Source organism: Belonocnema kinseyi, chromosome 8 (genome assembly GCF_010883055.1).
Source record: "Belonocnema kinseyi isolate 2016_QV_RU_SX_M_011 chromosome 8, B_treatae_v1, whole genome shotgun sequence".
NCBI classification, from domain to species: domain Eukaryota; kingdom Metazoa; phylum Arthropoda; class Insecta; order Hymenoptera; family Cynipidae; genus Belonocnema; species Belonocnema kinseyi.
The window spans coordinates 64082315-64105070 of NC_046664.1; the positions used below are offsets into that span (position 1 = coordinate 64082315).

Sequence of the window (22756 nt, forward strand, 5' to 3'; positions counted from 1 at the left end):
TGGCCAATCGCGTACCGTCCTAGCAGACGAAAAACACGTAATTGTTCATGATTTGCTGTTTATTTACAGAGATTTGAACAATCATTGTTTATCCACGTCTACAGTGTCGTTCCTTATATTAAAAAACAAAAAATTATTTTGTTTTAATGTTGTCAAAGAGTTAAATATTATTTTCGCGATTTTCCTGCTGGTTGTTGAACTTAATATATATATTTTTTAATTTATGAAACAATAACAAAAATTAATTCGTAAAGAATTTTTGTCCAAAATGCGTTCGAATAATAAAAAAATGTCAATCTTAATGATTGTTTTTTGAAAATCAGCGCTAAATATTTTCAGTTTAGCCAACGAAATAAAAATACAGTGCGTGCAAACCCCTCTCAATACTGCCAGTCGATTCTGAAATGTCATAATAAAACGTCAAAAGTGTATAACCTCAAAATTACTTATTTGTTAAGAAACCTCAAAGAATCGCCTTATAAACTATAAGTTTTACATTAAAAACTTGTAATTATGTCGGTTATGTTAACTGCTGACTGGTTCACATTGGGACGAGATGCTTATTTTAGGTAAAAATCTTTACCTTCTTATTAATTCTCTGGAACTTTTCAATCTCTTTTTAATCTTTTCTATGCATTAACTGTGTTACTTTTCTGAATTATTAACTAAACTAACGGTATTGATTTTAAATTTCTGCCAACTTATTATTCTTCACCTTCTCCTGGGTAATAAAATTACTCCAAAAAAAGAGGTTAAATTTGCTAAAGAACGTTTTGCTTAATTAATCAAATCGATCTTCATTATTTAATTATCTCATTTTATCAGTAATATTTAGTCATTCTTATGATTTAGACGTATATTTTAATAGTAGGGTAATTAATTATTCATATAATAATTCAATTATTAAAAACTACGTTACAATAAAGCAGGAAGTTTACATCTTAGATTTAATTAACTTCTTTTTTCGTTTTGAATATGCAGAAAATTCGAACTTTATCCACTTCCATTTGAAAATGAGGCAAGTGCTAATAATTTAGTAATAGCAGCACCATATGGAGGATCGATAGCAATTACAAGAAATCCGAAAAAGCTTGTGAAAGTCCAAGGAACCGGAAAACCCATCATATCATTTTACTCGTCATCAGGGAAATTTATGGCTAAACTACAAGTAATTTAACTACTAAGGGACCGTTCAAAAATTACGTCATACTATTTTGAACACTTTTTCTACCCTTCCTTTAAATAAATATCAAAAATACGAACACACCCCATCCTTTTCAGTCAAAATTTGGTTTATGAATTCATTTAATAAACACGGACTTCACAGTCTAAAATGCTCTTAAAATAGAGAAAATAGATTAGTGCAGGGAACTAAATGTTTTTTTTTTAATTATTGTACATAACATATTGAAATCAATATGGAACACTTCAAATTCCTAAGATTACAAGTCGAAATATATTTAATTTTCAAAAAATAGTTAATTCTCAACTAAAAAAAATTTTCTTTTAAGAGAGATTAATTTTTAACCCACCAAGATGAATTTCCATCCAAATATTTAATTAAAGAAGATTAAACTTCAGCAAAAAGAAGTTGCATTTTTAACCAAATAGTTAAACTTTCCAATCAAAAACACGATTTTTTTAGAAAAACCTTGAGTTTTTAAACCGAAAAGCAGAATTAAAAAAAAAATTTCAACCAAAAAATATGACTTCTATCATAAAAGATTAATTTTCTACCAAAAAGGATTTTCAATCGAAAGAGATGAATCTTTAACCTACCAAGATGCATATTCAACCAAATGTTTGAATATTTAATCAAAGAAGAAAAAACTTTAACCAAAAAAGTTGCATTTTAACCAAGTAGTTTAACATTTAAGCCAAAAAGATTCATTTTTTAGAATAAAGTTGAATTTTCAACCCGACAAGTAGAATTTTTACAAGAATTATAATTTTTAAACGAGAAAGATGAATTTCCAATAAAAAAAATATAACTTTTTTACTATAAAAGTTTAATTTCCTATCAGAAAAGATTTTCTAACGAAATAAGGGATGAATTTTCAACCAAACGGTCGAATATTCAATTAAAGAAGAATTAAGTTAAGAAACAAAAATTGTATTTTTATCCAAATATTTGAATTTTCAACATATTCAGACAAATTTTCAAACAAATAGTCCAATTTTCCAACAAAGGATTAAGCTTCAACCAAAATCAGTTGCATTTTCATCCAAATAGTTAAAAAAAAAGAGATATTGTCTTTAACCAAGAAAGAAGAATTCTCATCCAAGAGAGATAACTTTTTTACTACATAATAAAAAATTTTCATCTAAAGAGACGAATTATCAATAAAACAGTTGAATTTTCCACACAAAAAAGGATTTTTTAACCAAATAAACCAATTTTCAAGAAAATAATTGGTTAGCAAAATAGTTGAATCCTCAACCAAAAAGATGCGTTTTAAACAATATGCATTAATTCTTAACTAAATATTTAAATTTGTAAATTTGTAAAAAAAGTGAACATTCATAAAAATATGTAGTTAAATTTTCAACAAAAGAGGTTAATCTTTAAAAAAAATTGAATTAAATGTTGACAAAGCAGTTTAACTTTTAAGCGTGTACTTGAATTTTCAATGGACAAATATTAATTTTTAACCAAATAGTTAAATTTTCCGCCAGAAAGATTAATTTTCTACCATAAAAGGGGAACTTTTAACGGAAAGGTCAATTTTTACCTAATAGTTGAATTTTTATCAAAGGAGATGATTTTTCTAATCAAAAAGACGGATTTTCTACAAAACATGATTACTTTTTCAATCCAAAAATATGAATTTTCAACAAAAACATTGATTTTATACCAAATAGTTACATTTTTAATTAAAATAAATGATATATCAGTCAAAAAGATTTTTATTTAAAAAAAAGAAACAGTTGAATTCATCCAAAGACGAATTTTCAACATAACAGTTGAATCCTTGCCCAGTTGCATTTTCATCCCAAGATTAATTTTCTGCCAGAATAGTTGAATTTTCAACCCAAAAAGACAAATTTTGAAGTAAAAAAGACGAAATTCTTGCGTGACAGTTGAAGTTTCAAACCGAAAATATAAATTTTTAACAAAAAAAGTTAATTTAAAACAATTTACTTAAAATTTTGTTAAAACTTGAATTTTCAAGCTGAAAGACGAAAAAGAATTTAGAACAAAGAAGTTAATTTACAACCAAACAGTTGCATTTTCATATACATTTCTCCTCATTGAGAAATTGTTTTACAGTTGCATTTTCAACTAAAATAAATGATATTTCAATTAAAATAGATTTTAATATGAAATAAAAAGCAGTTGAATTCAAACAAAGAAGACGAATTTCTAATAAAATAGTTTAAATCTTATCCAGTTTCATTTTTAACTGAAGAAGATGAAATTTCTTTCAAAATAGTGGAATTTTCAACCCAGAAAGTCGAGTTTTCAACAAAACAGTTGAATTTTCGAACAAAAAAGATGAATTTAACAAGATAGTCGATTTTGCACAAAATCAACCAAAAGAGATCAATTCTGTACAAAAAAAAAGTTGAATGGACATATTGGGCTTCATTAATTTAATTCGCATTTGAGCAAAAAAAAAAGAGAAAAGGCGGAAGTTCTTTGAAAGCAGGAGAAAAAAAGAGGGAAATTAGGGGAACAGGAGAAAGAGTGTGAAATCTGTAAACGACTAAAGCAAAACTTGTCAAATAAAACCACGAATTTTTATTTTTTCAAACATCAAGTGTGACGTCACAAAGTCCAACCCTCCTTTTTCAGTTTGACATAGTTTTTGAAGGGCCCGTAATATTTTACTGATTAAAATGTTTGTATGTGATTTGTACTTCATTGATTTAATGAATCGAAATAACGATTAATTAAAATAATTTTAAAGTGGACGAGTGGACAGTTAGTCACTTTAGGCTGGTCTCATCGAGAAGAATTGCTCTGTATTCAGGAAGATGGAATGGTTCTCATCTACGACATGTTTGGAAATTATCAACATGCCTTTAGCATGGGAAACGTAATATATTCGTATATGACAATTTTTAATTAAAATAAAATTATTCAATTGCTCAGCGATTGCAAATAATAAAACTTTATTCATTTCCACAGGAGGCAAAAGAGACCAAAGTGATTGATGCCAAATTTTTTGTAAGTGTAAATGGCACTGGAGTTGCGATTCTCACATCTACGAGTCGAATCTTCTTGGTAAACAATGTGACAGAACCGAAAGTTCGACAAATAGAGATTCCGAGTGAGTTTTCAATTAATAATGTTTTTTAATCATATGAGTGCAAAATATGATTTTTTAGCTTACAAGATCATCAAAGCAGATTTCAATTTCTTTTCCATATTCTCCTTTTTTCCCATTTTTTTCTAAGAAAAATATTTTTGTGTTGAAAATTTGTCTTCTTGGGTAGAAAATTCAACTATTTGGTTTAAAATTAATTTTTTTTTTTTGAAAATTCAAGTATTTTGTTGAAAATCGTCTTTCTCGCTTGTAAAATTGAAAAATGTAGTTGACATTTTTGTAGGACTGAAAAATCTTTCTTGGTTAAAAATTCAACTCTTTTCTTAAAAATGTATATTCTTGGTTTAAAAATTCATTTCCTGCTCGAAAATCAATTTTTTTTGAGGGTTCAACTATTTTGTTGAATATTTGTATTTTTTGGTTGATTAAAAATGTTTTTAATTTAAAATTACAAGATTTTTGGTTGAATAATCATCTTTTTTAATTAAAAATGTATCTTCGATGGAAAAGTAATTTTGTATTAAAACCTATTTCTGCTTAATTAAAAAGTCTACTATTCTGTTTTTAGTTTGGAATTAATCTTTTTTTTGGTTTGAAAACTCAAGTACATAGTTGAAAGTTGAACTTTGTGTAAAAAATTCACCTTATTTCTTGAAGATTCATCTATTTGGTTGAAAATTAAACTACTTTATTGCAAATAAACTTTTTTGTTGAAAATGCACATTTTCGAGTTTAAAATTCAACATTTTGCAGAAAAATCACATTTTAGCTTAAAATTTCTACAGTTTGTTTCAAAATGCAAATTTTTGATAGAAAATAATTCTGCTTTTAATGAGGAATCACCTCTTTTGTTAAAAATTCAACTATTTGGTAGAAAATTAACTTTTTTCTTAAATGTTAATATTTTCAGGGCTCTTAGGCTTGACATATTAACAGTTTTGTGGAAAATTTAATTGTTTGGTTGAGAATTTAACTGTTTGGTTTAAAATGAACTTTTTTGTTGAAGTTTCATATTTTTGGGTTAAAAATAAATTTTTTCAACTGAAAATTTAACCATTCCATTGTCGGTTGAAAATTGATCTTTTTTAGGTGACAGTTCTACAACTTGGTTAAAAATTAATGTATTTTGTTGAAGTGGAAGATTAATCTTCTTTCTTTGTAGGTTGAAAATTTATTTATTTTGTTGGCGATTTAATTCTTTTTTTTTAATTCATCGGTTATTTTTTGGTCGAAAATTCAACTGCTTTATTGAAAATTCATCTTCCTTTGTTAGAAAATTCAACTACATTAAAAATAATCGACTTTTTGGGTTGAAGATTCAACTAGTTGGTGAAAAATGTAACTGTTTGTGGTTGAAGTTTAATCTTTTTTGTTTGAAAATTCGACCATTTATTTGGAAATGCATCTTTGTGGGTTGAAAATTTAACTATTTTTTTGGCCATTTTTTTTCTTCAAAATTCATATGTTTTGTTACAAAGTACATTTTTGGTCGAAAATCAATTTCTTTATTGAAAATTCGTCTTTTTCGGTTGAAAAGTTAGTTTTTTGTGGTTGAAATGTCCAGCTGTTTGGTTAAAAATTAACTTTTTTCTGAAAATTCATTTTATCGAACCTGAAAGTCAAGTTTTTTCTAAAAAATCGACTTTTTAGCTTTAAGACTCAATTCTTTGTTTGAAAATGTGTTTTTTGTTGTTGAGAACTCATCTCTTTTGGTAGAAAATTCTTCTTTGTTGATTGTAAAATGAAAATTTGGTTTAAAGTGCAAAATATTTCGACTATCATTCCCCTATTTTCGTGAGAAATCACCTATTTCCCCTGTTTTGAGAGAATTTTTGGACTTTTGAAGCCTGTCAAAGGCATAGAGTGTCGGAGAAAAAGTTACAAGAAAAATATTTTGTTGATTTAATTGTATGTAAACTAGAACTCGGAGGACCAGTCGAATGGTGCATCGTGCGCAGGGATAGAGACAGTCAAGTGATCCTCTCGAATCAAGAAGGCATTCATGAAATTCATCACAATCAAACTTCTGCAACCTCGGCCTTTGTAAGCACAATAAGTATTTTTTTAGACTCTAATAAGTTTGCAAGTGAGAATTTTAATATCATAAAACTTATACCCCAAATTCCTAATTTCAGAGTAAACTCTTTAATAACAAAGTAACTAGCGTGACAGCAATAGCAGTTTCTGGAAACAATAGACACATCGCTTTGTATTCCGACTCTGGATACTTGTATCTCGGCTCAGTCGATTTCAAGACAAAATACTGCGAATGTGCGACAAATATGAAAGAACCTGTGACCGACATTGCCTGGTTTGTTTTCAGCCAAAATTAAACTTCTGATTTGATGAAATGATAAAATTTCCTATTATTTATGCTCGAAACATTTCAGGTGTGGAACAGAAGCTGTAGTTTGCAACTGGAACTCAACCGTGATGATTGTCGGTCGATCTGGAGAAACGATGCTTTACACTTACGACGGTCCGGTTCACCTCGTAACAGAAATTGACGGAGTGCGTGTTATTTCAAGTTACACGCACGAAATGATTCAGAAAGTTCCAAGTGTCGTGCAAAAAATATTCCGTATTAATTCAACGGATCCTGCTTCGTACCTCCTAGAAGCCTCGAAACAGTTTCAGAAAAAGAGTCACAAAGCTGATAGTTACATTGATTTAGTTAAGGGTAAATTGGATCCTGCTGTGACTGATTGTATTACTGCTGCCAGTCACGAATTTGATTTTGATACTCAGAAGCTTCTCATGAGGGTGAGTGAGAAATATAATAATAATAATAATAATAATAATAATATTATAAAACTTTTTTAATTTTGCGTCTTTTCGATATTTAAAGGAAACTGAAAGTAATTGTGTGTTATATTTTATTGATAGGCTGCCAAATACGGAAAGGGATTCAGCAAGACGATTAATCCTGAAAATTATGTCAGCATGTGTCGAATTTTGAGAATTCTGAATGCAGTTCGGCATCCCAATATCGGAATTCCTTTGACTTTCACCCAGTATCCTTTAAATCTTAAAAATGTTGACATTTTTTTTAAACTCCCCACTCTTATGTTAAGTAATTTTTCCAAATATTTTCATTAGTAAAATATTTATCAAACATTCTTTTTCCTTTTTTTAATTACTAGAACATATCTTTAATTATTTAATGTTGGCTATGTATTTTTCTAGATTTTGTTGATAAATTCACCTAATTTTATATGTTTAACAACAATTTAAAAGATTGAAACCATTTAAAAAAAGATTTTAGATATTTTTACTTCCCGTTTAATCTGTCGTTAAATCTAGAAAAGTAGATCACCAAATCTAAGGGTGTATTTAGGAAATAGCGCAAAGCGCGATACACTTAATACATGTTGAAAGATTTTATGGGTAGTAGTAATTTTAAAAATAGTGGAAAACTCTGTTCTTACTGATATTTGTTTAAAATGCCTTAAAATCTTTGAAATTTTATTAAAATGTTATAATGTCCCTTGAAATCCCGCAAGTTTTAATGAAATCTGACAATATTCATTGAAATTTCTTACCATTTTTTTACTACATATCTTGAAATTTCTTTGAAATTCTTTAAAATATTCCCAGTCCTTTGAAATTGAAATTTTTAAAATGTACTGAAATTCCTTGAAATATTTTTAAGTATCTTCAAATGTTTGAAATTGTTCAATTCTTATGAATAAATTCATTGAAATTTCATGAAAATATTATAAAAACTCTTGAAATCCTGTAAAATTTCCATTCTGGAAAATATAGAATCTATTGAATTTCCTTTCAAATCCTTTGAAATATGTGAAAAACGTGGAATGTTTCTGATAGTCCTTCGAATCTTTTCAGGTATCCTAAAATCTTACAAATTCGTTGAAATATCTTTGAAATCCTTTTAAATATCCTAAAATATTTCCAATTCTTTGAAAGCTCTTCAAATTTTTTAAATATACTTAAATTCCTTAAATTATTTGAAAATATCTTTAAATCTTTCCGATCTTTTTATTGTTGTGAATAAATTATTTGAAATTTCATCAAAAGATGATAAAATCTCTTTAAATCCTGTAAAATTTCATAAAATCTGATTATATTCCTTGAAATCCCTTAAAATACCTTTTTGAGAGCCTTTAAACCTCTTTAAAATAACTAGAATCCTCGGAAATCTACGAAATCTCTCGAAATTCTTGGAATACCTTGAAATATTTAAAAATCCTAACAAGTCTTAGAAATCCTTTAAAATTTCTCATTTTTTGTGAAAAAATTCGTTAAAATTTCCTTAAAAAATTCTAAAATTTTTTGAAATCCGGTAAAATTGTATGAAATCTGATTCAGTCCCTTGAAACACTTTGAGAACCTGAAATCTTCATTAACTTACCTTTTTAAGAGCCTTTAAAATTACTGAAATCCTCGCAATTTTTATGAAATCAGTTGAAACTTAAAAATCTTCTAAAATATTTGGAAATCATTGAACTTTTCTAATATTCCTTGCAATCCTTTCAAAAATCGTAAAATCTTGAAAGTCCTTTTAAATTTGTTTGGTCCTTTGGAAATATCTTGAAATTTTTTTAAATCTCTTCTCAATTTTTGAACATACTTTGAAATCCTTTACAATTTTTAAAAACTCTTGAAAATTCTTTAGAATCTTTTAACATGCCTTAAAATCCTTTGCTATCGCTTCAAATTCTTAAAATCAACCGAGATTCCTTGGAATATATGAAAGTCTATTGAAGTTCCTCAATGATTGTTAATAAATTCTTTAAAATTTAATTACATTTTCACATTTTCCAAAATCGGATGATATTCTTTAAATATTTTAAGTTCTGTGAAATCTTTTGAGATCCCTGAAATTCATTAAAATACTACATCAAGAGCCTTTAAAATTCTTTTAAATTACTGAAATCCTCGGAAATGTTAAAAAGTCCTGTGAAATCTTTCGAAATTCCGTGAAAATTCATTGAAATATTTGGAAATCCTGGAAATCTTCTGAAATTTCTTGGACTTTCTTCACATACTTCAAGGTATTCCCAAAGATTTTAAAACATTTGACAGATTTTAATCCTTCTTTTCAAAAATCGTTGACAATGCCTTGAAATATTGGAAATTCTCTTTAAATATTTGAAATCCCTCAAATCTTGTGAATAAATTTGGTGAAATTACATTAAAATGTTATAAAATCCTTGGAAATCCAGTGAAATTATATCGAATTTGATGATATTCCTTAAAATCTTCGAAGTTCTATCAAATCCTTTTATAACCTGGAAAATTCATTATAATACGTTATTGAGAGCCTTTAAAATCCTTTGAAATATTTGGAAATCATCTAAAATTCCTTGACATATTGTCAAGTATCTTAGCTTAACCTGATGAAATTAAAAAATTGTGAAAAAACTTTGTTTTTTGGATATTTTTTTCAGGGTTTCGAACGAAATTAAGGGAAATTTTTGGGTTTTTGCCAATTATTTCGATAAATTTAAAAGAATTTGACTAAAAACTAAGCTTAGTCTACAAAATTATAAAAACATAATGAGCCTGCGAAGGCACAATGTCAAAATTATGTGTTAATCGTATTTTATATAAAAAACAACGAAAAGAACGAAACTTTCGTTACGTTCCTTTCTGTTTCTTTCCACATAAAACTTTGACGAAACACAAATTTGACAATATGCCTCCGTAGCTGCATTATTTTTTAGTAACTTTTCATACTTAGCATTATTTTCAGGTAAATTATATGGAATTTTAAGAAATAATTGGAAAGTATCTGAAAATGCCCCTTAATTTCGTTCGAATCTCTGATTTTTTTACATAATGATAAAAAAATCAAAATACTACTCTAATCATACTGACATGAAGTCGTTACCATAACATAACAATCTTTGAAATCTTTGTGCAATTTTCGTCTGTTCTCAAAAATAATTTAAAACCCTTTGAAGTATTTACCTTTTGAATCTTCTAAAATTTTTTTAAATCTCGAAATCTAATGTATCCTCAAAAGTCGAGAGACCCCCTTTTGAAAAAATATTTTTTTTGCATTAATTGCTTGACTGTCTTCATAATTGGAATAATTTCTTTTCATAAATTTACTATTTCTAGCAAAGTAGTTAATTTTGTTTAAACACTAAAAAAATACTTTGATGTACAAGAAACTGAAATGTTTTTAATCTATTGACAACGATCCTTATAGTTAATTAACTGAAAGCACTCTGTAATTTTCTTAACCGATGCAGATTAAACGCATTAACGAGTCAAGTTCTTTTGGACAGATTAGTCGTAAGAAGACATTATTACTTGAGTATTCAAATCGCTCGACATCTTCGGTTGTCGGAAATTGATGGCGAAAGCAGAATTTTGGCTCAGTGGGCTTGTTATAAGGTATTATTTTTTAAAAATTATTTCAGGGTCAGCTCTGAACGTTATAGAATAATAAAGATTGTTTTTTAAATCATCCTTTTAATACAGGTTAAACAAACGCAACTAGATAAGGAACAAATTGCCGAAGAAATCGCAGATAAATTAGGGTACGCTCCAGGAGTTTCTTACAGTGAAATAGCCATAAGAGCTGCCGATTGCGGAAGAAAGCAGTTAGCCATCAAAGTAAGTTGACGAATAATTTTCTTCAAATATAATTGTATTTTCTACTTTAATATTTTAATAGTTTAGTGATTTTAGAATCACATAAAGGAATCTTTTCTTCCATTTAGTTAATAGATTATGAGCCAAAAGCTCAGCTTCAAGTACCTTTGTTACTCAGACTGGGAGAGGAAAGAGTTGCTCTTAACAAAGCTGTGGAAAGTGGAAATACAGATTTAGTTTACCATGTTATTCTCCATCTCAGAGAACACATGCCCTTAGGAGATTTTCAGGTATATTCCAAATTTTTTAATTATTTTTATATTTAATAATGTATTAAGGATTTAAAAGATTATCTCAATTTTTCTCAATTTATTAGTAACGACTCTTTAATTATAAAATCTCAGAGATAATTAAGTTTAGAATTCAGGGCAGCCGTTTTAATCACAAACAAAATCCCGTTTTTTTCCGGTTTCCAAACATTTTTCACCATTTGTTGTTTTATATTTATTCAAAATTTTAATTATTTTTGAAATTTTTTCAGAACATCTGAACATCTTTTAAAATTATTAGAATTCTTCCTAAAATTCTGTTTAAATCCTGCAAAATAAAAAATATTTCCTCAAAATCTTTTTAAATATTCTCTTAAAATTAATTTTTTTCAACTAAAGTCATTTACAATTTTTCTATGAATCTTCAGAAAATATTTTTTTACTATTTTAAAGCCTTCCATCATTCTCAAGAAGCTTCTAAATTTGTTGTTCGAAACCTGCAAAAATCTACATTTTGTTTGAAATTAGGCCGTGGGCTATTTCCACCGAAAATTCGGTACGAATAGCCGGGTTTGGTCGGTATACGTATACATTTCGTTTAAATTATTTGAAATTATATAAAATTTTTAATTAACTTTTAATCTTTTCAGACTTTCTAAATATCTCTTCAACTTAATCGAATTTTTCGAAAGAATTATAGGTGTTCAATATTTATTATACATCGAAATTCAACAATTTGACTTGTAAATTAAATTTTTTCAAATAGAGCAATTAAAATTGTAACGTTCAAAGTTTATTTTTTTTGTTTACTTTTAAATATTTTATTTATAATTACTCATTTTACATAAACAATCAAATATTTCTAAATATTAGCAATTATTATTTTTCTTAAATACAAAATTTCAAAGTTAGACTAAAACAATGTTTTAAATTTAATAAAAGCCTTTAATTATATTATTTTCAAGTTATTTAAAAATTGAAAATAGTTTATGAAGTTTCAATCAGGCGTTTACATTTGTTTAATTACTAAGACTTTTTAATAGAAATGGTTTAATTTTTAACTTAAAAATCTTGAAATTCTTAAATTTTGCACTGATTCCGAATCGTCTTGTAAAATCAATTATTATTCACTTGTTAAACCTTAATATATAGCTCAATTTTAAAACCCATCATAATTTATGTTTATATTTGATCAAATAAAAAGGTTTTTGTCCAAAATTGTCAATTGACAATTTCTAAGTGAAAAATTTTTTAATTACGCATAGAAATCAAACTTAGATTATTTGTCTACAAACTTGAAAATTCCTGGTCAAAACTAAATTCACTGTCATTTCCCGGATTATCCCGGTCCAGAGGTCACCCTGAGAATTGTGTTGAATGACGCTAATTTTTTTCTTCAGATGTCTATTATGCATTGTCCTTTAGCTATGGCCTTGTATATAAAATACTGTCAGAGTCACAACCGAGAGACTTTGCGGGATATCTACAATCAATATGACGATTACCATTCCCAAGCTCTCTGGTTTGTTAAGGAAAGCTACCGACCAAAGGTGAGTTTCCTTTGTACTATCTTTTCAGGAAAACCTCTGAAATATCAATAAATGAACAATAATAATTTACAAGTGTTCGCACATAAGTATATCTGGAAAATAATAATGTTAATATATTAAATTATTATTTATCAATTTTAAATCTTTGTAATTGTACAACAAACTGAAATTATTCAGTTTCTTTTTCAGTTAATAAGTTTTTCATTTTTTATGGCATGGGATAAAGAAAAAGCTTAAACCTTTTCCACTTATGATATTAATTTTAATCAGAATATACATATATAATTTATCGAATCCATTTAGAATTATGCAGGATTTTACACTTGAAGTCGCAGAATCTCTAGTAAGTTTGATGCTTGCTAAATAACTTTTGTAGCCGGTAGAATTAATTTTTCTTACAATATAGTTTTCTAATTTCTCTTGGAAACAATGACAGATACGAAAAAAATGTTAAGATAAAAGTTTGCACGTCTAAAAAAGTCATATAAAAAATGTCTCTTGTACTTTTGCGATATAATTCATGGTTTCCTAAAAAATTCAAATATTACATTTTTAGAAAAAAAAATTCTGCCGGCCTCAAAAATGGTCTAGAGCCTAGACCGCATTATGCTGATAAGATACCTTTTTTCGATTAGTAGAAACTTTTCAAAAATATTAGGAAAAATAAAGAAGGTTGGGTTTTCTAGAAAATATATTTTTTTCATGTTTTCCAAATTTAAATAAAAAAAGAAAAAAGATTTTCTGGAAAACCCCACCTTTTTTATTGTTGCAAATATTTTCGGAAATTTTCTACTCATAGGAGCCAGATATCTTAGCATTTGATTGTAATAAAAAAGAAATCTCTCAGGAAGAAAAGTTTTTAAAAAATTAGCAAAAAGTTTAAAGGTGGGTTTTTCGAGAAAATCGATTTTTTTCAGAAAAATTGCAGCTATTTTGTTCATTTGATATCTTTTTTTTAATGTTTCGGCGGATTTCACAAGAAAACTATGAACGCTATTAGAATAAAAAATAAAAAAATAAATATAAGTATAAATATCTGTTAGATTTTTTTTCCAAATCTGAAAAATATGTATCACCTTATTTCCTCTAAAAAAACAGCATATTTATTTCCCGAGAAATTCTGAGACTTCATGCATAGAATCCTGCCTGATTTGAAATGGATTCGGTCAATTACATTTTTTAAATAGTATATAACAAGTAGGGCCATTTTTTAATTTCAAGAATAATAAGAAAGTCAGAATGATTTCAAATACTATAAAATCCGTAATGATTTCCCCATTTTAAACCATTTAAAACTGTAAACAATTTTTGTTGTGGATCTTTTGATCAGCTTTCAGCTTGAAACTTTCAACATAACTTTATTGTAAACAGGAATCGTTTAAAATTTAACAAATTTGTATTTAAAACATTTAATTTAAAAAAAAAATCTTTTAACCAATACTTACTTCAATAATTAATTTTAATCTGAAATGTCCATAATTGCTTGATTAAATGTTTCAAATAAAAAATAAAGAATAAAGAATGAAAAACTTTAAATAATTTAAAAAATTCCAATTCAAAGCCTTCGATATTAAAAAACATGTAAATGAGAAATATTAATTATTGTAGAAAGTCCAAAACTTAGTATGTATAAAAATGGAGGAATTTGTATTCCTAAGCTCACCAATTTAAATAACTTCACTAAGCATTTAAACTGAAAATTAATTAATTTCACAACTTAAAAGCAAACAATTTTCAAAATTAAGAGCATTTTAAATTGAAAATTTTTTAATTTGAATTTCTAAAAAATGGTAAAATATCAAATTTATATCTATCAAACCTAAAAATTCACAATTTTCAGAACGAAAAAAATGAAACATTTTTATTTCTTTTTATAAAATTAGGAGTTTTATATTTAAAGCAAATAAAATTGATCTGAAATCCTTGTATAATGTGAATTCTTTGAATCTTCTTAATTCTTTGAATTCAGAGCATTTCTTGAATTCCGTGAAATCCCTAAATTCCTTCAATTCTTCTGAATTCTCTGCATTAATTTGATGTCTTCGGAATTTATGGGATTCTTAGAATTTAGGAAATTCCACAAATTTAATGAATCCAGATGAAGCAGTCTTTAGATGATTAGAATCTTTAACTTTCTTAGTTTTTTATATGAAGAAGTAAAAATTAAAGATTTACGTTTCTATCTTCAAAATTAAGAGTTTTATACTTTTATATTGAAAGCAATCAAAATGCTCCAGATTCCCTGAATTCCTTATATGCTCTAAAGTCCCTGAAATTCTCTAAATTTTGTATAATCCTGGAATTTCTTGAATATTATGACTCCTAGAATATTCTGAATTCCTGAAATGCTCTGAATTCGTTTAACCTTCTGGATTCCTGAAATTCCTATAATTCTCTCAACTATATGAATTTCCTGCATTCTCTAAACTCGTTAAATTCCCTCTATTGCATGAATTTACTTAATTCCTTTAATGCTATAAAATCTCTTTAATGTTCTGAAATCCTCGAATATCCTGAATTTCTTGAATTTTTTAAGTTCGTCAAATTTTTTGATTTTTTTGAGATTATAAATAATGATATAGATGTAGGGTTTGTTAGTCACTTTCTATATATAAAAACACTAGTCAAAGTCAATTCCTCAAAAAGTAGGTAGGTCTGCACTGTTGTAAAAATCTCAAGAATGGGCGGTCCGAAACAAAAAAATTAAACAGTTTCAGATTCAGTATGACTCCAGCAGCCGGTTGAACTAGGATTTCTGATATACATGCAAAAATAACAAAGTGGCAATGAAAAAACAAAACGAAAAAAGTGGGTTTATTTTCAGTTTTTTGCAAAAAAATATAGTTAAAATTAATTTTTTTAAATAATCATAGTGCATCCGGTTTCTGGAGGCATACTGAATCTAAAACTGTTAAATTTTTTTGTTTCTAACAGCCCATTCTCGAGATTTTTACAACAACGCGCACCTACCTACTTTTTGAGAAGTAGACTTTGACTGACGTTTTTATCTATAAAAAGTGCATAAAATAAATGAAAAAAAAGGTTCAATGTATTTTATGAGTGAATTTATTAAGCCTAACAAACCCTACATCAATATCATTATTGATAATCTGAGAAAAAAATTCACAAATATAGCTTTTTTTCGAGCGTTTCAAAGTAGAATACTGTCTTAAAAATTCTGACTTCTCTATATTTTGGAAAATCTGAATTCTTTGAATTCTCTGAAATCCATATTTTCTCTGAATTTCCTGAGATCTCCGAATATCATTGGTTCCTTTAATATTCGGAAGTCCTTGAATTCTCTAAATTCAAAATATTTCAGGAATTCTCTAAAGATCATGAATTCTTTTAAATCCCTCAATTTTTTCTAAATATCTAAATTTCTTAAATATCTCGAATTTTCGGAAATCTTTTATTTTTTCAATTCTTCTCAATTCTGTGCATTAATTTGAAGCCCTTCTAATTCAGGAAATTCGAATCATTCAGATAATTGAGGGAAATTCACAAATTCAGGAAATGCCGAGGATTTAAAAAAAATGAAATGAATTTAAGAAATATATCAGGTGATTCGGCGGAATTCAGAATATTTCAAGGAATTTAAAAGAATTCAAAAGGTTTAAAGGAATTCAAAAACATTCCAAGCTACTAAAAAAATGCATGAAAAATAAAATCTTGCTTTTCAAATTATTGTTAACAACTTAAAATTGGAATCATAGCAATATTGTTTTATATTTGTATATTATTAATTGATAATGTAATATTTCCCGTGTACTGTAGAGTGCGTATCACTGCTATTCTAAAATGAAGCTTTTTCGATTTTTCAGAACACGATTTCTAGAGATACGCTATTAAAATCTGCCCATGAATATTTTAAACTAGCTCGAAACGATACGAATGCTGCTTTAACAGAAGAGCAAATAAAACTTTTGCGATATCAGCGTTCTTTGGAAGAAACTTTACATGAATCGGTAGTCGGCAAACCACTTCACGAAACAGTTCAGATTTTGCTTCTTCAAAACGAAATCAAACTTGCTGACAAACTGCGGTCTGAATACAAAATTCCTGATCGAAGGTATTTAAAATATTGAGACCATAACAATGTAAATATTTTAATAATAATGTTTAAATATATATATATCAATTTGTGTACTTTGGCTTGTGTGAAGATATTGGTGGCTGAGGATACAAAACTTAGCAAAAAAGGGACTCTGGATTGAAATGGAGAAGTTTTCAAAGAGCAAAAAATCGCCGATTGGCTACGAGGTAAGTATCGGAAATTGGATTTAATTCAGAATTTAGTTTTGAAAAATTATTTGTTTATGGAAAATGTATTTTTCTGCAGCCGTTTATTGACGAATGCCTGAAATACAAAAACGAAATGGAGGCGAAGAAATATTTGCCTCGAGTGAAAGACGAGTTGAAAGTAAAATATTTAACAAAAGTACAGTGAGTAGAATTGAGATTCCACATTATTTGATCTTGAGTCTTGAACTGATCGTAAATTTGTTAAAAATTTCATTTTTAGCATGTTGATGGAAGCAGCACAAGCCGCTCTCGAACAAAAAGATTCGGCTGCTTTGTCTTACGTTTTGGCTCAATGTGGACCATCAGAACGTAAAATTGCAGACAAAATTAACGCGATGATATCTGGTCTCAAATCCGGAAAATAAATTATCAATCCATAAACCAAACATTTCTACTTTTGTATCTATTTAGATCAATATCCTGAAAAGACAATGCTTCGAATTACTTGTATTCATTTAGCCAGTTATTGATATTTAAAAATGTAAAAAATCATTATTTTGTAAATATGTACATATTATTATTATTATTATTATTATTATTCTTATTATTATTATTATTATTATTGTTATTGATAGAATGAATAAAACGCACTTTATACTAAATTGGAGTCCTTTTTATTGTAAAAATATGCACCTTTTCCATATAAATTCAATTCAAATACACTCAAATATTGATAAATTCTAAAAAACAATATCCAATGGAAATCACAATATATTTAACATTCAACCATTCACTGATAAAAAAATGTTCTAAACTGTTTTAACAGTTCAGTTTTAATCCTAAACCCCTTTAAAAAATGTAACTAACCTCAACAAAATATTTTTACATCACTAAATAATTTTTGGAAATTACCTTTTATATTCAATTTTTATTAAAAAAATATATCGTAATTTGAAAGATAGGAAAATGTCTCCTAATCATGTAACTTTTCCAGCAGATCCTATAAACGCATCGTGTTTTTTTACAAGATCTGCCACTATTTGTTGCTCAATTTCCTCCCCGGCAGCAATTTGAGATTTACTCAAAGATATTGGATAATTATCGTCCCGACTCACAATTACGACGTGTTCCTTTCGAGTGTGAAGCATATTTGCCACAACCAACTGTCGAAAAGAGGTATTTTTGTTAAAAATACGTTTTTCAATTAACAGGAAGGTTTTTTCTAAATTTCATCAAGGAACTTGAAATTTTATCGACAAGTTGGAGAAAGAATGTGATGCACTTACATAGTGTTTATATTTATTGAGTGCGTCCCTTGCTTTGGAAATTAATAGATTTTCATCGGTTTCGAGCTTGAAGGAAACAACAAATGCCTCTGGAACCCAAAGACTTACCAAAGGTTCAAGAATTTTTGGAACTAGATGAAGTGCAATCGTTGGAGGACCACTGGAAGAAATTTTGTGGACAGACTGAAAATTATTGATAAAATTAATTCAGTGAAGAAAGTTTCTAATTCTGATTGGAATATGTATTGATTTGGTTGATTGATTTTACAGCCCAAAATACTCTCAAAACTGAGGAAATAGGGTGATTTTTCACGAAAATGGGAGAATAAATTCTTCTAAATAAAATTATTTTTATAGATGCCATATCGCACAAAATATCAAAAAGTTAAGATTTCAATCAGAAATATATTGCATTTTCAACCAAATACATCGTTGATTTTTTTAACAAAATAATGAAATTTTCCACAAAATAGTTGAATTATAAATAAAAAAAGAGATGAAGTCTCAACGAAAAATATAATTGTTGATATTTCAATTTAGAAAGTAATTTAATTTTAAATAAAATACAGTCGAATTTGACCAAAACTATAAATTCTTGACAAAAAATTGAATAGTTGATAGTTTAAACAAAAAATACTTCAATTTTTAATTAAAAAATTTTAATTCAACCAAAAACCAAACCAGATTCATTTTTTACAAAACAGTTGCACTTTTAATAATGAAAGATCAAATTTCGACCAAAAGAGATCAATTTTCAAAACTAAATGATGAATTTTCAACTAAAAATTTGAATTTTCAATCAGAAAAGATTTTGAAGTCAAAAAAAATTGCAACCAAATTGTAGAATTTTTTAAATGAAAAAGGAAAATGCTCTAGAAAATAGTTGAAATGTCCACCTGAAAATATTAATTTTCAATAAAAAGTGGAATTATTACATTTTTAGTTGACAAATTTAATATTATAATTTTTAACAATTGAAAAATATCCTAAAAAATGTTGGTAACATTATAGTCTAAAGGAAAAAATAATTTTCAATACATAATCCAAATTTCCTGCGAATATTCAATGTTCAACAAAGGTATGGATATTCAAGTAATAAAATGATTTTTTAACAAAGTAGTTCAACTTTGAATAAAGAAGATTAATTTTCCACCAAAAAAGGAAAATTTACTAAAAAATACATAAATATTCAACCAAATTGTTGAATTTTCATCTAAAAACAATGAATTTATAACCAATAATAGAATAGTTAAATTCTTAGCCACAACAATAAAAATTCAACAAAAAAACAACATTTTAAAATGAAATAGTTACATTTTTTACAGAAGAGATGGATCTTCAACTAATAAAATTATATTTTTAACAAAGTAGTTAACTTTCAACCAAAAAAGGTACATTTTCAATCAAACGATAGTTCAATCTTTAACCAATAATATGAATTTTTGACAAAGTAGTTCCACTTTCAACTAAGTAGGTAAACTTTTCAATCAAAAAGGTGAATTTTTATAAAAAAACGTCGAATTTTGAACCAGGAAAGATTTTAGTGAGAAAAATCTGCAACCAAATTAATGAGTTTTCAAACCGAAATGGCAAATTCTTTAGAAAATAGTTGAATTTTCAAGCTAAAAAGATGAATTTTGAACAAAAGATTTGAATTTTTAATCTGAATAGTGGAATTTTAAACTAAAAATGATCAATTTTCATTCAGAAGTGAAACTGTTGAATAGCCAGTTGGAAAAATTGATTTCTAAGCAACAAAAAGTGAATTTTAAAGAAAATTGTTAAATGTTAAACCAAGGACATGGATCTTCAACGAATATAAATTTTCTCCGAAAAACGCAAATATACAACAAAATACCCAACATTTCCAATCAAAGAATTTAATTTGCAATCGGGAGGATTAATTTTTTACCAGATTTTTGAGTATACTCAACTAAAAACTATCAATTTTCAATAACAGTTATATTTTTATTTAAAAATAATAATTTTCATCAAAATAGTTTCATTAATCAACTAAATGAACTTTTAACAAAGTATATCAGCCTAAGTAAACAATCATTCATTTAAATAGTAATGTATGTAAAATTATTAATTAGGAAAAAAATGTGTTAACAAATTAAAATTAGAATTATTTTAGATATATTTGAATCTTTAACTAAAATCGATCAATTTTTATCTGAAAATGCATTGATTAAATTTTTGCGGGAATGAATAAGAACATTTTAAAAATGGAGTATAAAGAGGGCAATAGTTTGGAGTGTGAAGTCTGTATTTATATGCTTCACTTGAAAAATAAAATCATCAATTTTTATTTTTTTCTAGTTAATCGCCACAATACGTGTCAACCCTTTTTTGTATTTGAATAGAGACATTTCTTGGTTCTTTTAATTTTCTAGAAGTTCACAATCTTTAATGTTGGGCATTAAAAGGAATCTAAAGTTTGATTTATTCTAAATTTAATCTCTTAATTTTTAATATTGATATTTCAGACACTTTACAATTTTCTGACAAACTATTATTTCGGAAAGTAATAAAAATGTAATAAAAAATAAATACTAACCATTTCATTCGAAGGGATGTAAAAATCGGATACAGCAGCAGCTAAATACAAAATCGCTCTGCTTTTTAAAGGAGCCAGTGCTTTACAAGTGGAGCGTAATAACCAAAGGTATTCAGCTAAGGTGGTGAAATTTAGCTGAAGCAATTTCCCCTGCTTCAAAATCTCCTTATACTTGCACAGAACTTGGGAAATTTGTTCCGTGTATTCCGGAGAAACTTTAATAAAAAAGAAATATATCTTTATCCGTTATAGACACATTTCCGATATAGGATATTAAAACAAAACAAGAAGAATGTTTCATTAGTTTGTTAGGAAATTCAAATTAATTACAATATTGTAATTATAAGTTAAAAATACAAAAGGAGAATAATTTAGATTAATTTAATACTCCGATTGTACAAACTCTAATTTTTGAGATTATAGCAAAAATGAAAACAATTTATTTACTCCCAATTGTTGTAAAAATGCACCTATTACTGATGGTTTTCCATTTTCGGTTTTTAAATCGAGCATATTAAGGAATGAGTGGCCGGCAAAATGTCGTGAAAATGGCTCCAGAGTCTTCAACCTACACATTTAAAATACAGATTTTTACATTTTCAGCGCTTCTTCCTTAGCGACAAATATTCATTTGAAATTTCATTTAAAAAAACAAAGTTATTTAAAACACATTTTTTCCGTTTTTTTCTTTAAATTACCTATGAAGAAAAATAACAGCATATCCATGATCTAAAAAATATTCAGCCGACACAGAACCTCTCGTCCCAGCACTAAAATTATCAACAAAACGAACAGTGTTATGTTCCAGAGGAACCGTGGTACCACCACTCTGAAAATTAAAAAAATATATAGAAATATATGTACTCACTATATGTATAATAAAGTTTATACTTCAAATAACCTCATGAAATTGAATATTTAAAACAGTTTTTATAATACTATTTATATACATAATATATTTCCTTGAATTAAAAAAGTTTCATGCACTTAAGATCGAAATAAAATCTACTTTCTTATAAACAATTTTATGTACCAAAATCAGAGCACAAAAATGCAAAAATCAAAACAACAAAGGAAAAGCGAGGGCATTTTTGAGCATTGATTTCGGTGCATGAAACCTTTCATAAGAAAGTATATTTTATTTCGATCTCTAATGAATTTATTAAAATATAGAAACTATATAAGCTCAAGATTCGTTCTAATCTGCAGGGTTGCTTGTTAATACCACTAAGCTTTATTTTCATTGAGGCATTCATATTTTAGTTCATTTTATTGAAAGATACCTATTTTTTGTTTAAATAATTTTTAAACATTGTCTTGAAATTAGTAATTTTTAGAAACATGTTATTTTTTGGATTATTCCTTTTCCCATTTGGATACAGTAATAGTCTGAATAGATTGGTTCAGATCGTTCAGAATCAACCCCACCAAGGTTGATTAATTATTTAGGGGCCGTTCAAAAACTGCGTCAAGCTATTTTGAGCACTTTATCCACCTCTCCCTTTATTTGTCAAAATTTTGTTTTCAATTCTATTCAATAAACGCAGACTTCACAGCCAGAAATTCTCTTAAAAAGAGGGAAATAGGGTGATTTTACACAAAATAGGGCAATAAATGCTTTAAAAAAAATTAGTGTAAATAGATATAAAGTCATTACATGAAACGCTTCAAATTCCCCAGGATTCATGCCGAAAACTGTTTCATTTTGAAGAAAATAGTTTAATTTGAAAGCAAAGAAAAAAAAATTTTCTACCAAAATGAAATTTTCAACCTATTAAACTGCATTTTCAAATAAAAAAACAATTTAACTTTAACCAAAAACAGTTGGAATTTTAACCAAATAATTACATTTTCAGTCCAAAAAGATGACTTTTTCAGACTACAGTTGAATTTTCAACATGAAAATTAGAATTTTAAACAAGACTGATATTTTTTAACCAAAAAACAAGCCTGAGATTTTAAAAATATAGGTGGGTAGATCCTAGGTATCTTACGGGGGGGGGGGGGG

The 22756-nt window shown here is 27.2% G+C and overlaps 2 protein-coding genes across 3 annotated transcripts in view; one reads left to right on the forward strand and one right to left on the reverse strand.

Moving 5' to 3' along the window:
• The first annotated feature begins 97 nt into the window (after positions 1-97).
• LOC117177719 (vacuolar protein sorting-associated protein 16 homolog) lies at positions 98-17512 on the forward strand. Its single transcript, XM_033368602.1, has 16 exons — positions 98-569; positions 982-1168; positions 3912-4040; positions 4133-4274; positions 6193-6314; positions 6407-6582; positions 6662-7034; positions 7158-7285; positions 10493-10637; positions 10725-10859; positions 10967-11128; positions 12508-12657; positions 16482-16729; positions 16824-16920; positions 17000-17103; positions 17183-17512. The coding sequence occupies exons 1-16, from the start codon at positions 514-516 to the stop codon at positions 17325-17327; spliced, it is 2499 nt and encodes an 832-aa protein (XP_033224493.1). The 5' UTR covers positions 98-513; the 3' UTR covers positions 17328-17512.
• Positions 17513-17595: 83 nt separating this feature from the next.
• LOC117178087 (phosphopantothenate--cysteine ligase) overlaps positions 17596-22756 on the reverse strand; it is a 9080-nt gene continuing 3919 nt past the window's right edge. Inside the window, exons 3-7 of one of the 2 annotated variants that reach the window (XM_033369324.1) lie at positions 21447-21577; positions 21219-21316; positions 20749-20963; positions 18189-18371; positions 17596-18065 (exon numbers count right to left, since the gene is read on the reverse strand). In XM_033369324.1, the coding sequence (XP_033225215.1) occupies positions 17880-18065; positions 18189-18371; positions 20749-20963; positions 21219-21316; positions 21447-21577 (813 nt within the window). In that variant the 3' untranslated portion in view covers positions 17596-17879. The remainder of the gene's footprint in view (positions 18066-18188; positions 18372-20748; positions 20964-21218; positions 21317-21446; positions 21578-22756) is intronic. The other variant, XM_033369325.1, reaches the window with a different exon arrangement.

What these genes read in the sequence shown, in the direction of transcription:
- LOC117177719 (XM_033368602.1), top strand. Translation starts at nt 514, where the DNA reads ATGTCGGTTATGTTAACTGCTGACTGGTTCACATTGGGACGAGATGCT. An exon ending in CTCAGAAGCTTCTCATGAGG is followed by an intron (nt 7,035 to 7,157) that starts GTGAGTGAGAAA and finishes TTTTATTGATAG; the next exon opens with GCTGCCAAATACGGAAAGGG. An exon ending in GAAAGCAGTTAGCCATCAAA is followed by an intron (nt 10,860 to 10,966) that starts GTAAGTTGACGA and finishes TCTTCCATTTAG; the next exon opens with TTAATAGATTATGAGCCAAA.